The 12,645-nt window shown below is 48.9% G+C and overlaps 1 protein-coding gene across 1 annotated transcript in view; it reads right to left on the bottom strand.

Moving 5' to 3' along the window:
• Window positions 1-1,661: 1,661 nt before the first annotated feature.
• Window positions 1,662-12,645, bottom strand: part of PEX14 (peroxisomal biogenesis factor 14) — a 113,351-nt gene continuing 102,367 nt past the window's right edge. Inside the window, exons 5-8 of the mRNA XM_070956153.1 lie at window positions 11,330-11,415; window positions 8,948-9,050; window positions 6,392-6,489; window positions 1,662-1,757 (exon numbers count right to left, since the gene is read on the bottom strand). Of these exons, the coding sequence (XP_070812254.1) occupies window positions 1,662-1,757; window positions 6,392-6,489; window positions 8,948-9,050; window positions 11,330-11,415 (383 nt within the window). The remainder of the gene's footprint in view (window positions 1,758-6,391; window positions 6,490-8,947; window positions 9,051-11,329; window positions 11,416-12,645) is intronic.

The raw sequence follows: 12,645 nt of genomic DNA, 5'->3' as shown, positions 1-12,645 counted from the left end.
GGGTTGTTTGCATTGCTTAAATTCCTTGGAAAGGGAGCTGACACCCACACCCCCCCCCCCCCAAGTCTTGTGGCACAGAGTTCCGCAGGTGAATTCTGTGCCCTGGGCAGCAGGAGCCCTTGCTCATGTCAAACTGGAAGGTTCCGTCACTGAATAACCACCTTATTAAGTTCTCCTGACAGATGGAACAATTCATCCGTGGAACAACTTGCCTCCGGAAGTTGTGAATGCTCCAACACTGGAAGTTTTTAAGAAGATGTTGGATAACCCTTTGTCTGAAGTGGTGGAGGGTTTCCTGCCTAGAAGACCTCCAAGGTCCCTTCCAACTCTGCTATTCTATTCTGTTCCGTTCCGTTCCTGATCTGTATCTCTGTTCTGTTCTGTATCTCTGTTCTGTTCTGTACCTGTTCTATATCTCTATTCTGCTCTGTATCTCTGTTCTATTCTGTTCTATTCTGCTCTGTATCTCTGTTCTGTATCTCTGTTCTATTCTGTTCTGTTCCTGATCTGTATCTGTTCTGTTCTGTACCTGTTCTATATCTCTATTCTGCTCTGTATCTCTGTTCTGTTCTATTCTGCTCTGTACTCTGTTCTATTCTGTTCTGTTCCTGATCTGTATCTCTGTTCTGTTCTGTACCTGTTCTATATCCCTATTCTGCTCTGTATCTCTGTTCTGTATCTGTTCTGTTCTGTTCTATTCTGCTCTGTATGTTCTGTATCTCTGTTCTGTTCCTGATCTGTATCTCTGTTCTGTTCTGTATCTCTGTTCTGTTGTTCTATTCTGTTCTATACCTGTTCTGTATCTCTGTTCTGTTCTGTACCTGTTCTATATCTCTATTCTGCTCTGTATCTCTGTTCTGTATCTTTGTTCTGTTCTATTCTGCTCTGTATCTCTGTTCTATTCTGTTCTGTTCCTGTTCTGTATCTCTGTTCTGTTCTGTACCTGTTCTATATCTCTATTCTGCTCTGTATCTCTGTTCTGTATCTTTGTTCTGTTCTGTTCTATTCTGCTCTGTATCTCTGTTCTATATCTCTGTTCTGTTCTATTCTGTTCTGTATCTCTGTTCTGTTCTGTACTTGTTCTGTATCTCTATTCTATTCCTATTCCTATTCCTATTCCTATTCCTATTCCTATTCCTATTCCTATTCCTATTCCTATTCCTATTCCTATCCCTATTCTAAGGCAGTGAGGAAACTTCTTTGGTACATCTCTGTTGTGACCTGCATCTCATTTGTTTTAAAGTTGTTCCTTTTCAAAAGGATCGGACCATTTTAATTTCACCTCCTGAGATTATTCAATCAGGAGCCCCGAAGCTGAATGTATCTAAAATAACCGGATGAATAAATGACCGTGAGAGGCCTCTCTTATAAACGGCGTTAAAGCCACTGAATCGGTCGCCTGAAAACCAAACGAGGGATGAAACGGCAGCCCCAGTGGCTGCCGTGAAGGATACAGAAGAGAGAAAACACGCAGGCGGTTGAAGGGAGCCTGTGAATTTGTGTTTTCAAAGGAGGATTTTTTTTTTTTATTTTTATTTTGCTAGGTTGAGAGGTGGCTCTATTCTCCCCGGTCCTCGTTTCGTAGGCAGCGAAGTTTCATTTTCATGCGTGCCGATTAAGTGTACATTCGCAAAGCGACAATAAAGTTATTCTTTCATTTCCTACCTGTTCAGGAGGAGCCCTTTTAACGAATAGATCTCCGACTTCAGCTCACTGATACTCTGAGATTCCAAAATCCAGTTGGTCGATGTGGTGGCCTAAGAGGGAAAGCAGTGGCTGGAGTCAGAACTCGGGGAAAACTTCTCCCTTAAATGATGACTTCTCAAAACGGGCTGTCAGACTTCGATGCTATCTCAAAATAAATGAATTTCCAAACTGCCAATCTTTAAGGAAATCTTTTCTTTAATTGAGCACAGCCACCGGATCATGATTCGATGCGGACAAGCCTGACCTTTTGCCCCCCAATCCCTCCCTTTCCGATCCCCAAATCTCTGCTTCTCATTGGCTGTCTTCCAAGTCATTCTTCAGACTTGTCTCGTCATTTCCCAGGAATGTTCCCCCCCTTCATTTCCACGACAACCCGACTTCAAAGGGATTTAGCAGGCAAAAGTTCAGAATTTATCTCTCTCTCTATGCCAGCGTTGCAGCGCTGACACGGGCGCCTAGCAAGCAGCGGCTACTTTTCGAGTGAAGGACTTCGTAAAAATTGATCATTTCTTTTTTTCCCCTAGAGGCGTCAACCGCCAAGACTGGCACCACCCGTTCCCTTTTTATCAAAAGAGGCCTAGGAAAGCCTCTGGAGCCTGGAGAGAGCGAAAAACGGGCCTACCGGTCCCACCAGAAGTTAGTAAATGGGCCATTTCTGGCTTCTGGAGGGCCTCCAGGGCGGTGGGGAAGGCTGTTTTCACCCTCCCCAGGCTCCAAGAAAGCTTCTGGTGCCTGGGGAGGGCGAAAAACGGGCCTATCGGGCCCACTGTGCCATCACGTGCCAAAAGTGGGGAGTTGCATGCGCGTGCATGGGGCACATTGAATTATGGGTGTGGCCACATGCGTGTATGACCCCCCCACCCGGTGCTTCCCCCGCTTTTGGCACACGATGGCAAAGAGGTTACCATCACTGGTCTAGACAGTCACTTATCTAAAATGGTAGAAGTCCTCCTGCTTGAGGACCTCTAATGTCCCTTTCCAGCTCATTCTATTCTATTCTATTCTAATCAAGGAGAGAAGCAACCTGGCATTAAGGAGAAACTTCATGGCAAGGAGGACAATTAACCATCAGTGGGGCTCCATCACTGGAGATTTTTGAAGAAGAGACTGGTGTCAAGTTTCCGAAAGATGCCCTAATTAATTCATGAGCCATGATCCAAACTTCAAAGGAAATATATTCATTTATTAGGAGCAACATTCCGGCAATACTCGGATGCAGTTAGGACTGATCCTACATAGATTTACGTTCCCCTATGACCGTGTCTCTCCCCTCCTCTCTGGCCATGTCATAAATCACACTCTCCAATTAACCACTTTGGCTGGCTGTGAAACCTAACACCCTCCTTCTGATTGCGGTCAGGAAGAATGTATGGAATTCACTTCAGTTCTCCCTCCCTCCTGCTCATGGCAACTTGAAAGCTTTGCAAGTTGACAACTGGACAGCCACCTGTCTGAAATCGTATAGGGCAGGGATGGCTAACCTTTTGGCCGTCGCGTGCCAAAAGCGGGGGGGAACGCGGGGGAGTTGTACACGCGGGTGCCCACACTCATAATTCAATGCTGCGCCCCGCCCCCCTGCGCACGCAAACCCCCGCCGACCCCCACTTTTGGCACACGATGGCACGGTGGGCTTTTTTTTCGCCCTCCCCAGGCTCCAGAGACTTTCTAGGAGCCTGGGGAGGGCCAAAAACAGCCTTCCCCAGCCGTGCGGAGGCTCTGCGGAGGCCGGAAACAGCCAGTTTCCTGGCTTCCGGTAGGCCCAGAAGGCCTGAAAATCAGATGACCGGCGTGCGCATGAGCTGAGCTAGGGCAACACTTGGGTGCCACAGATATGGCTCTGCGTACCACCTGCGGATTCCAGCAGAGATCGTTTTTGCCCGATTGTCCTGGGGTGGGTTGCAGTGTGGTCTTGTGGTTAAGGTGCCAGGCTCAACAGGAGGGGAAGGGGGGGTATGAATTAGCAGGAGATGCCACGAGAAGCAGGGCGCATCTGTCTGAAAAATACCACCCTCTGCCCAGCTCAGAATGAATGGAACTGTGATTTCCAAGAGCCTCCGCTTTGCCGATACCGCCTGTTAAGGTTTAAACAGCCAGCTCCAGAGCTTCTGCTCTGGCTGGCGTTGTCACAGCTGGCAACGCAGGCACAGATGTGGTCCCCAGGGGAAGGCCAAGATCTCCCCACTTCACGCTGCCCGGCAGCCACCGTTTTGGCTCTCTCGGCCCTTTGAAAGCCTGCAGAAGTACATTAAGGAGAGAGAGAGAGAGAGACAGAGAGAGAATGAGAGAGAGAGAGAGAGAGCTCTCCAAACTGGCTGGCTTGCAAAAGGCACATCTGGTGCCAGATGCTGGAGGATTTCGGAAAGAAAAAAAAAACCTGACATCTGGGCCTTTTTAAGGCAGCCTCTTTTAAAACACACCAGAGTCACCGACGCAGGCACACCACACAAACACACCGAGTGGAAAATGTACGTCTGGAGCTTGGCCTTGTATCTTCTCCTTCTCTCTCCCCCCCCCCACTCCCATCCCCGGCTTTTGAAAACTGGGTGTAAATTCCTTTAATTGCTTCAAGCCTCTCTTTTTAATGCTTGCAACGTGCCACTAATCAGCGGATAGAAAAACTTTACACGGCAGCTGGAAAAACTCTTACTTTTCCTGTTTTGTTTTTTATTCTACGGTTTATGAGTTCAGCCAAGTTTGTTTCTCTCCCTCCCTCCCTCCCTCCCTCCCTCCCTCTCTCTCTCTCTCTCTCGTTCTGTACGGATGAAGAAAGTTTTTGATTGTTAGGGCAGAGCGCGGCTATATTAAGATGTGTGTGTTTGTGTATTTTATTTAAAAAATGGGGGGAGTCTTTTGAACTTTCCTCCCCATCCGTGAATCCACCCCCCATGCTTTTTTCCTTTAAAGCATGACATGTGCTCTTAATAGTAACACTTCAGACTGAGATCTTGTTTCCTGCCCGGCTGTAGGCCACCCAAGACAGCTAAAAGTGGGCATGAAATGAAACACGAAGGGGGGGGGGCAGTCCTGGCTCGTGGATGCTCTAAGTATCCCCATTGCCTGGTCTACCACAGCCGCCCCGACGGACCACCTCCTAAATCAGGGGTCAGCAACCTGTGGCTCTGGAGCCGCATGTGGCTCTTTCACCCCTCTGCTGCGGCTCCCTTCACTCAAAATATGCATCACAACCGCCAATGTGTGACACCTGCCGGCACGTGATTTATTGAGCTTTTCAACCCCTGGTAGGCCAATCCAAGAAAAGAAAAGTTTCAGAAGAAAACAGTTTAATTCAACTACATATGCTAATTTTGTGGCCGCTCAAGAAATAGTCAGGCACGGAAAGGGTTTTGTGGCTCCCGGTGTTTTCTTTTCTGTGGGAAACTGTTCCAAATGGCTCTTCGAATGGTTAAGGTTGCAGACCCCCATCCTAAATGATGGAGGTAAGGGGACCACTTATCGTATTTTTCGGAGTATGACACACCTTTTTCGCCCCTAAAAAGGGTGAACGTAGCCCCGTCCACCCACTGGCCCCCACCCTTTGGCCTCTGCCTCCCAGCAATTTACCTCCTTGCAGTAAGAAGAAACAGCCCGTTTCAGCTTCAGCACAGCCTAATTAGCACAAGTTGATCATCCGTTGGATCGGCCTCCCGACTCTCAGCTGTTTTGCCCGGGCCTCTGCTGCTTGCTGCAAGGAGGTAAATTGCTGGGAGCAGATTTTTTTTTTCCCCTTGTGCTAATCAAGCTATGCTGAAAACGAAACTGAAAGTAAAGCAGGCTGTTTGCTGCAAGGAGGCAAAATTGCTGGGAGGCAGAGGCAGATTTCTTTTTCTTGCTTTCCTCACCATAAAAGGTATGTTGCGTCTTATACTCCGAAAAATACGGTAGTAAATTTTTTTTTAGTCGCTTCTCCATTAAACCCATTCAATCGATCCCTTGAGATTTTTTTCGGTCGGCACTGGCAATGAGCTAGAGTAAGCGGTCACCAACTGGTGGTCCGTGGACTGCCTCATGGTCTGGAACTGGCTGACCATCTCAGCCCGCTGAGCCTCCAGGCGCCGGTACCTGGCCTTTCACTCCCGCAGGTCTTCCCTCTGCTTGGAAAGCCTATGCTCCTAGTCCTCAGTGAGGTGCTTCTTCTGAGCCTCCTTCTCGATCAGATCCAATTTGAACTGAGCTGTTTTGCCAACTCTTTCTCCTGGTGGCTGCTTAGCTCCAACAACTGCTTCCTGTTGGGGCCCTAAGGAGCCCGGGCGGGCAGGCGAGGAGTAGCTGGGAGGGGAGGGGTGAGTAGAGGCCGGCGAGGCGCCCCTCGACGCGAGTGACATCAAGTTGACCACACCCACGCAGTCACATGATCACCTAGCCACACCCACCCAGCCAGTCATTAGGCAGATCGTATTAGTGGCGCGCGGGATTTAAAATTATGAAGTTAGTGGTCCCTGAGGTCCGAAAGGTTGAGGACCCCCTCTGAGCTAGACTTCTACTGAACATGGAGGTTCCGTTCAGCCTTTATGGTAGAGAGGGCCCTCGATAAGAGCATTCTTGCTCCCTCTCTCTCTCTCTGGGGCTTTTCCAGCCATCTGATTGGGATGTGGGGGGGAGGGATGGAGGTGGGAGGTGAGAAAAGGCTCACAAAAACTTTGGTCGACGGCTGGAAAGATTGTAGGTGAGCGGGGAAGCAAGGTACCTTGGAGGTCGCCAGCTCTTGGGTTAACTCCTGGATTTTCTGCTGCTGTTGGACGAGCAGCTCCTGGACCGAGGCTAAAGTGCTCTGGAGCTGAGTCACTGTGCGAGGAAAAAGGAGGAAGATGATTAAATTAGGACAGGCACACAAGGAGGAGAACGAGATTCCTCGAACGCAGAGCGGCAGATCTCCCGCATTTCTCGTCCCCCCCCCCCCCCCCCGGTCTGATTTATCTCCCAGCTTCCCCTTCCTCCTCTAACTGCTTATAATTCATCTGAGCTCTGCCGTAATCTACCTGGGCTGTATCTAATCTTCACCGTTCCCCCTTTATCTCCCCTTTGTATAGATGTCTGTAGCTCACAGGGCCTCCGTCTGAAACCTCTCCCTTCTAATTAGGACCGCCTGTGATTTGCACCGTTTCTCTGAATGGGTAATTTATCTGCCTCCAGGGCAGGCCGGGGAAAAGGCTTTGCCGGCCGCCCAGGGAGGAAGCTGGGGCCAAAAGGCAGACAAGAGTCCACAGGCCTCACTGGACGGCGGAGATCCCCTGAACGCACAGCAGGGTCTGACTTCCTTAAACCCCACCTCCCCCAGAAAGACTAATGAGATTTTTCAAGAGGTTTCCTACTTTCCTTCCTTCCTTCCTCTTCCCGCTCCTTCCTTCCTTCCTCCCACTCTTCCTCCCTCTTCCCACTCCTTCCTTCCTCCCACTCCTTCCTTCCTCCCTCTTCCCACTCCTTCCTTCCCCCCACTCCTTCCTCTCTTCTTCTTCCCACTCCTTCCTCCCTCGCCTTCCTTCCTCCCTCTCCTTCCTTCCTCCCTCTTCCCACTCTTCCTTCCTTCCTTCCTCCCACTCCTTCCTTCCTTCCTTCCTCCTCCCACTCTTCCTTCCCCCCACTCCTTCCTTCCTCTTCCCACTCTTCCTTCCTCCCACTCCTTCCTTCCTCCCCTTCCTCTTCCCACTCTTCCTTCCTCTTCCCACTCTTCCTTCTTCCCACTCCTTCCTTCCTCCCTCTTCCCACTCCTTCCTTCCTCCCCTCACTCTTCCCATTCTTCCTTCCTCTTCCCACTCCTTCCTTCCTCCCTCCCTCTTCCCACTCCTCCCTCCCTCCCCTTCCTTTATCCCTCTTCCCACTCTTCCTTCCTCCCACTCCTCCCTCCCTCCTCCCTTCCTCCTCCCACTCCTTCCTTCTTCTCCTTCACCTTCCCATTCTTTCCTTCCTCTTCCCACTCTTCCTTCCTTCCTTCCTCCCACTCCTTCCTTCCTCCCCTTCCTCTTCCCACTCCTTCCTTCCACTCTTTCCTTCCTCTTTCCACTCTTCCTTTACTTTACACCTTTCCTATCCATGCTTCATGAGCTGACAGTGGGACGGTTGACCCTCCCTCCCTTCTCCATCTTTTCCTTCCTTCCTTCCTTCCTTCCTTCCTTCCTTCCTTCCCTCCCTCCCTCCCCCTCCCTCCCTCCGTGATGGAATGCACAAATTATTCTCTTATCGCTTGTTCAACTGTACCTCTCTCTTCCAAGCTAGACTCATCAAGTCTCTCAGATGCTCCCCCCCCCCAATCTTCAAACCCAGGCTGGCTGGGGAATTCTGGGAGTTTACCCATCTCCAAGCTGGGAGCCAAGATTGGGAACACCTCTTCTACATGCTGTAGCAGAGGTGGTGGTGGGGGGAGAGGCTGAAATGCTGTGTGCTACCAATGCAACGCATCCGAGGGGGAAGCAGGCGTCCAATTCAGCAAAGCTTGGACTGAGGAACCATCCAACGTGGAAATGAAAACTCAACACGTATTGGGGGGGGAGGAGAGAGCTTTTTTTTAAGAGGGGCGGGTTTGGTTCAAAATTATAATTCAGGAGTTCCGTCCAATAATAAGGCTTGCAAAGGAAACATTCCACAAGCATGACAGGAGCAGCTAATCTAGGCCATCTCACGGGGGCACGGATAATAAACAGTGCCCTATAGAATCAATAACAGAGGAAGCTGACGGGGTCAGGAGACGCTCCATAATTACAGACATTCCTGACCCGTGCTGAATTCTTGGAAGGGGAAAAAATGTGACTTGAGAAGAGGGGAAACAGGTGCCATTTTCATTATATCTATACATCTATTTGAGTGTGCCCGTGTGTGTGTAAGTCTCTCTCTGTGTGTGTGTGTGTGTGTAACCAAAACACCCGACCCCAAAGAAAATACTCCAAGAAGCAGAAATTAAAAATGAACTTTGCAGCCCCTTCGAAAGGCTGTCATTTTATTCCCCCTTATTAATATTCTGAGGTTGGGAGCCTTTCGGTAAAAACATAATTAATTGAGGCCGCGCCGACAGTAAACAAGCAATTTCAAATTAAACTGAAATGACGGCAGCTTCATTTGCAAATGTGAACAGATTTCTCAGAGCAGATAAATGAAGTCGCCACATAAAGTGAGGACGGGGGGGAAAAAAGGTTGGGGAGAAAGGAAGGAAGAAAGGCGGGCAAGGCAGGCAAGGGAGGGGGGGGGCAGACGCCGGGAGAGGGGCTGTGATGGGGGGGGGCAGGAGCTGATGGGATCATTAATCTCTTACCTGTCTGCGTCACGCTGCCACTCATTTCGGAGATGTTTGACTCGATCCTCTGCAACTGTTTCCTGTCTTCCTTGCCGCCCACGATCAGGGGAAGCAGATACTTCTGCAGAAAAGGGGAAAAGAGACAGTGGGTGGGTGGGTGGGTTCAGACCAGGCTACCCAAATTCCTAAATCAGGGGTCCTCAAAGTATGGCCTCCAGGCGAGACACGGCCCGCCAAAGCCATTAATCCGGCCCACACGGAACGACCAGGCTGTCCTGCCCACATCGCTCCGTCTACTCGCCGGCCCCCAACTGCCTTCTGGAGGCTGGTGAGGCCAATAATGGGATGCGTGGATGCCTTGGGAGAGCAAAAACCGGCCCGTTGGCCTCACCGGCCTCCAAAGAGAGAGGAAGAGGGAGAGGGAGAGGGAGAGAGAGGGAGGGAGAGAGAGAGAGGGAGGGGGAGAGAGGGAGAGGGAGCGGGAGCAGAGGGGGGAGAGGCAGTGATGGGATCGTAGCCCCATCACGATATAGCAATAGCGCTAGCACTTAAGACTTATATACCGCTTCACAGGGCCCTCTCTAAGCGGTTTACAGAGTCAGCCTCTTGCCTCCAACAATCCGGGTTCTCATTTTACGGACTTTGGGAGAATGGAAGGCTGAGTCAACTTTGAGCTGGTCAGGATCGAACTTCCTGGCTGCGGGCAGAGTTAGTCTGCAATATTGTATTCTAACAGGAAGGAAGGAAGGAAGGAAGGAAGGAAGGAAGGAAGGAAGGAAGGAAGGAAGGAAGGAAGGAAGGAAGGAAAATAGCAATAGCACTTAGACTTATATACCGCTTCACAATGCTTTAGAGCTCTCTCTAAGCGGTTTAGAGAGTCCCCCTCATTTTAATGACCTCGGAAGACTGGAAGTGTCCGAAGCCACAATTAAGCAAACTGATTTGTGACACCTCGGTCATGGTGCCAAATCACGATTAGCTTCCAATTCAAGGTAACGCATCCCATACATTCACATTTTATTGGCCGAGTCCAAGCACCAACGTATAAAAGCCATGGCAAAATTCCTTAATTGAGGCTTTGTATGATATTTTATATGAAGGCACTGTTTTGAGTACAGGCAATTCAATCCTGATTCCATAAGGGCCCGGGATCTTTTTCTCTGCTTTCGTTTCTCCTCTCGTGCCAACCGTCACAAGCCGAGATGCTGCGGTTGAATTAGTTTTGTCAAACAGCGCCAAATCTACGGTTAGCCGCTCTGAAATAAACTCGAAGCTAATTTTAAAGGCAGCCAGGTTCTTCAGTTTAGCTCTTCATTCAGTTTAGCTCTTCATTTTATAAAAGGCATTAAAAAGTACAGATGTAGAAAAGAGTGTTTTAAAGGTAATTCTTCAAGAGAGTTTACTACGTTAAAAAAAATATATGCGTACCGAGTGGAAGTGCCTAGGGCTAGGAAATATGTTCTGCACTTTTAATAATACAGCTATTTTGGTCTCGGCTGTGTGTACGAATTTGCATAGCCCTTAACATTTCATGAATGAAAATGGGGAGGGGAAAAAAAAAAACTCCTTTTAACACCCAGAGCTTTACTTCTTAACCACTGTCGCAATCGCACAGTGGTTTTATTTCTTTATTTTATTCAGTAGCCTGCATTCCCAGGAATGTGCTACTTGCGAACAAGTTGCCCAAAACTGAAAGGAACACGAAGCCAAAGGAGAGGATTTGACTTGAAGAATAGTGTGCTTATATCTTCGGCTGATAAATGATAGAGGCGTATTTGGGAAGATAGGGACGCGGTGGCTCAGTGGCTAAGACGTTGAGCTTGTCGATCGAAAAGTCGGCAGTTCAGCGGTTTGAATCCCCAGTGCCGCATAACGGGGTGAGCTCCCGGGACTTGTCTCAGCTTCTGCCAACCTAGCCATTCGAAAGCACGTAAAAAAGGCAAGTAGAAAAAAATAGGGGCCGTCTTTGGTGGGAAGGGAACAGCATTCCGTGTGCCTTTGGTGTTGAATCATGCCGGCCACATGACCATGGAGACGTCTTTGGACAGCGCTGGCTCGTCGGCTTTGAAACGGAGATGAGCACCGCCCCCTAGAGTCGGGAACGACTAGCACGTATGTGCAAGGGGAGCCTTTACCTTTATTTGGGAAGCTATGCCAGTACGATCCATGGAAACAGGAAGGAACCAGGTGAGTTAAGATACTGAGCTCCTGGCCCAGCCCTTCAAATACGACCAGAATTAAAGATTTCCGTCTTGACAGGAGAGGGCAGGGGAGCAAGGAAGGCAATGGCTGTGAGTGTCTCTTGCCAAGAAGCCGTTCCTTTGATGCCTGTTAGTCAGGAGGGTGGAACGAAAAACTGGCTTTGCACCCCCCACCCTGGAGGAAATCAGAACCTCTTACCTTGTAAAGCTGGTGGAAACCGATTGCAATGCCAGTCATAATAATTGCTAGGGCACCATAATCTCTCCATCTGGAACTCGGGGGACCTGAGGAGGAAAAGCAGGCAAGCAAAGAAAGAAAGAAAAAGAAATATATTAGAGGGGGGGAAAGTCACATATCGTCAGAAAGGTGCAGAGGCATCTCCTTCCCCGACCCCTTAAGTGTTTCAATCGCTCCCTTAAGAAAGGATAGAAATACCTTAAGATTTATCTTCCGGAAGGCTGGAGACCCGAACGATGGGGAGGGGGAAAGGGGAAATGGGACGTGTACAGGTAGACCTCGACTTACAACTGGATTAATTTAGGAATTATTTATTTTCACACCTCTGACCGTTGCAGCATCTCCGTGGTCACGGGATTCAAACCCGGGAGCTTGGCACGTATTTATCACGGTAGCCCCGTCCCTGGGATCACGTGATCACCATTGTGAGACCTTCCTGGCTGGCTTTTGATGAGCAAAATCAGTGAGGGGTGGGTGGGAGGGGGAGACCGCTTAATGACGGCATGATTCATTTAAGAATTGCAGTGATTCGCTTAAGAATTGCAGTGATTCATTTAACAATTGCAGTGATTCATTTAACAATTGCAGTGATTCATTTAACAATTGTAGTGATTCGCTTAAGAATTGCAGGGATTCACTTAAGAATTGCAGGGATTCGCTTAAGAATTGCAGGGATTCGCTTAAGAATTGCAGGGATTCGCTTAAGAATTACAGGAATTCGCTTAAGAATTGCAGGGATTCGTTTAACAATTGCAGGAATTCGCTTAAGAATTGCAGGGATTCGCTTAAGAATGGCAGGGATTCGCTTAAGAATTGCAGTGATTCTCTTCACAATTGCAGTGATTCTCTTCACAATTGCAGTGATTCTCTTAAGAATTGCAGCGATTCGCTTAACAATTGCAGTGATTCACTTAAGAATTGCAGTGACTTGCGTAAGAATTGCAGTGACTCGCTTAACAATTGCAGTGACTTGCTTAACAATTGCAGTGATTCGCTTAACAAGGGTGGGGGGGGAAAAGGTTTTAAAATGGGGCAAAAGTCACTTAACAAATGCTTAAGCAACTGGAATTTGGGGCTCCATTGTGGTTGTAAATTGAGGATTTACCTGTGTTCCCATCCCTGTCTTTGATCACTAACCTCTACCTCAATCCGGGTCTTGTGAATGAAGGGGTTACTCCTGACCGTCACAGAAGACAAACTGACATCTTTATACGGCCAATAATTTGGGGTTTGAACTACAGCAAAGACCGCTTCCCCACCCCACCTCATCCCCAATC

The sequence above is a fragment of the Pituophis catenifer genome, unplaced genomic scaffold, assembly GCF_029215685.1.
Source record: "Pituophis catenifer annectens isolate HBS135680 unplaced genomic scaffold, rPitCat1.0.hap2 SCAF_18, whole genome shotgun sequence".
NCBI lineage: Eukaryota > Metazoa > Chordata > Lepidosauria > Squamata > Colubridae > Pituophis > Pituophis catenifer.
This window is presented reverse-complemented; position numbering and strand designations above follow the sequence as displayed.